Here is a 2,606-nt window from a genome sequence, read left to right as displayed (position 1 = left end):
CTGTGGTCAAAGGAACCCATTTTGAGTCGATTACGGACATCCAGGCGGCCGTGACGAAGGTACTCGCGGACATCCCAGTCGAATAGTTCCAGAAATGTTACGAAGCATGGAAAACGCGCTGCAATCGCTGTATAGCTGCCCAAGGGGACTACTTTGAAGGGGATGGCAGAGTTGTAGAATAATTTTCAAATATACGGTTTTTATGGAATCAGTCCCATTACTTAATTGTCATACCTCGTATAAGGAGATTCAGTTGGCATGTGCGGAGCTTTGAAAAATAGAAGAAAACTCGGCAAAATTAATTAAAAATCCTTCTGTCAATTCTCACACTGCCATAAGTATGTAATTATTAGCGTAAATGTAAACATGCTCATTATTATTACAATGTGTGAAATCAATAACACATTTTGTCAGGGTAGGCTATTGCCCAAGAAAATTCACACTTGACCATAATTTTGTTGCACAAAGCGTTAGGTACAAATCTTAGATTGCATTTTAATTGATAATAAGTGCTTACACCTTTACTAGATGGTTGACGATTAAGTAGGTAAGTATAAAAACAAAGTCAGAGAGGTAAATGAGTACAGTTGTCAATAACACGTAACACTCCAAACTCCCATCATGTTCTGTGATAAAATTGCGAATGCACGATTTGAAATAAAAGTGCTAACGGTTCTTGGACTTTGGTCCCCGGCTCATAATAATCTTACGTATTTTGGGCGATATTACCGCTATTATCAAGTCATATTGAATATTACGCTGACATTTATCTTCACGCTGCTCTTGTGGATGGAAATCATATATAGTGCAGATATCGATTATGTATTCCAATGGATGAGGCTGGCGATCACTGAAACGTGTCTCATCGTAAAAGTTCTGAATATGTGGTACCATTCTCAAGCGGCTAATGAATTGGTTCAAGAATGGGACAAAAGTGATATGTTTGCTTTAAAGACGATTGAGGAAGAAAAGATGTGGCAGGGTGCTCAACGATCCTTTCGAAAGATTGTATTAGTCTATTCGCTTCTCAGCATTTGCTCGGTGTTCATGGCTTTGTTTTCCGTTTTCTTCATGGAAACACTTGCACTACCCATCCCATACTGGATGCCAGCGTCGTGGCGCGGTAGTAATGCGTGGCCTCTATTCCTGTACGAAGATGTGGTCGTGCCATTTAGCTGTCTATGCAACACCCAAATAGAATTATTTTTGTGTTACTTAATGTTCCATTTCACACTTTGCCTGCGCATGATTGGCATGAGGATGGAGCGGTTGGGTGATCAAGAGAACGATGAGGAAATCACCACTGAGCTTGGAAACATAATAAAAATCCATCAACGAGTTGAGTGGTGAGTTTCGTTGAATCGAAATTCATATGTAATAGTTTAACTAATTTGTAACGATGTGATTGTTTTATACGCAATTCTTAAATTCCTTAGTATGGCCAAAAGCTGTCAGAAAATCATAACGTGGCCTGTGTTGGCGCAGATTGTATTCAGTTCTCTCATAATTTGCTGCTCTATTTACTCCATACAACGCGTAAGTTCTTTATTTATTGCCGACCAGGGTGAAGTACTTAACAACATTTAACATTATTTAGATAAGCTTTAGTGAAAACCCATCTAATTTTTTGGGTTTCATACAATATGTCACTGCTATGGCTTTAGAAATATTTCTACCATGTTATTATGCCAACGAAATAATAGTGGAATCAGAGAATTTGAGCAACCATCTCTACAATTGCGATTGGACAGGGATGTCTTTGTATAATAGACGTCAAATTTTTCTTTACATGGAACATTTAAAGCACCCAATAGCTTTGTATGCGGGAGGTTATTTCCAAATTGGGCTGCCGGTTTTTTCGAAGGTATTTCAGAAAACATTTTTACTTACATACATATATACATTAATTCTACAATAATTTTACTTTCAAGACTATGAACAATGCCTACAGTCTCCTAGCTCTGCTGGCCAACGTCAATGAAGAAGAGTGAGAATATATTTGAATCGCATAATCACAATGGAAGACACTTATTATCATAATGAGAGTTAAATATTTTTAGCTTAAACAAAACCACTTCACACAAATTATTTATATTTTTATGTATCCTAAGTTAAGGCACCTGAATACAGGACAAAGCAAGAAATTCCTGGCCGGCACTACTAGACAAAATAAAGTTAAATATAAGATAATGGTTTGAATTTACTGAAGTCAACCGTAAGCGTTAGTTTAAAGTAATTGAAGTGACCGAAAGATTAAAAACATATGCGAACGAAAGAGAAATCAGGGCCCTAATCGCGACACTCGTTAACGAGCGAAATTCATGTATTTTTTTGTTTGTTTTCAGATCGTTGCACTAGCTATCGAATACACACTTTCGAAATTTGAAATTTCCTCATTTGATACCGTGTTCTCGTTTGTATGAAAGAATCAAAATGTCACACGTTAGCTATTTGAGAAACGTTACAGTACAAATTAAAAAAAAAAGGTTTGAATGTATCAGTTAAAAATAATCGAAGGCAAAATGTAAGTTATTATTATTAAATAAAATAATAGATGATTAAAATTATAATAAAATACAAAAATAGGTATTTGCTGATAAAAAGCA

General features: G+C 36.1%; 1 protein-coding gene across 1 annotated transcript; it reads left to right on the top strand.

The window, feature by feature from the left end:
• The first annotated feature begins 550 nt into the window (after positions 1-550).
• LOC125777344 (odorant receptor 94a-like) lies at positions 551-2,211 on the top strand. The gene is made up of 4 exons (XM_049452051.1): positions 551-1,346; positions 1,437-1,536; positions 1,598-1,864; positions 1,932-2,211. Exons 1-4 carry the CDS (start codon positions 622-624, stop codon positions 1,989-1,991), a joined length of 1,152 nt encoding a protein of 383 aa, XP_049308008.1. The 5' UTR covers positions 551-621; the 3' UTR covers positions 1,992-2,211.
• The last annotated feature ends 395 nt before the right edge of the window (positions 2,212-2,606 follow it).

The sequence above is a fragment of the Bactrocera dorsalis genome, chromosome 3 (assembly GCF_023373825.1).
Source record: "Bactrocera dorsalis isolate Fly_Bdor chromosome 3, ASM2337382v1, whole genome shotgun sequence".
Classification (NCBI taxonomy): domain Eukaryota; kingdom Metazoa; phylum Arthropoda; class Insecta; order Diptera; family Tephritidae; genus Bactrocera; species Bactrocera dorsalis.
The sequence above is the reverse complement of the archived record's forward strand: the minus strand, read 5'-3'. Positions and strand labels throughout refer to the sequence as shown.

Excerpts from the sequence above, each read along its gene's own strand:
- LOC125777344 (XM_049452051.1), top strand. The coding sequence starts at position 622 with ATGTTCTGTGATAAAATTGCGAATGCACGATTTGAAATAAAAGTGCTA. Across the intron at positions 1,537-1,597 it reads CTATTTACTCCATACAACGC|ATAAGCTTTAGTGAAAACCC; the intron begins GTAAGTTCTTTA and ends AACATTATTTAG. Across the intron at positions 1,865-1,931 it reads GGCTGCCGGTTTTTTCGAAG|ACTATGAACAATGCCTACAG; the intron begins GTATTTCAGAAA and ends TTTACTTTCAAG.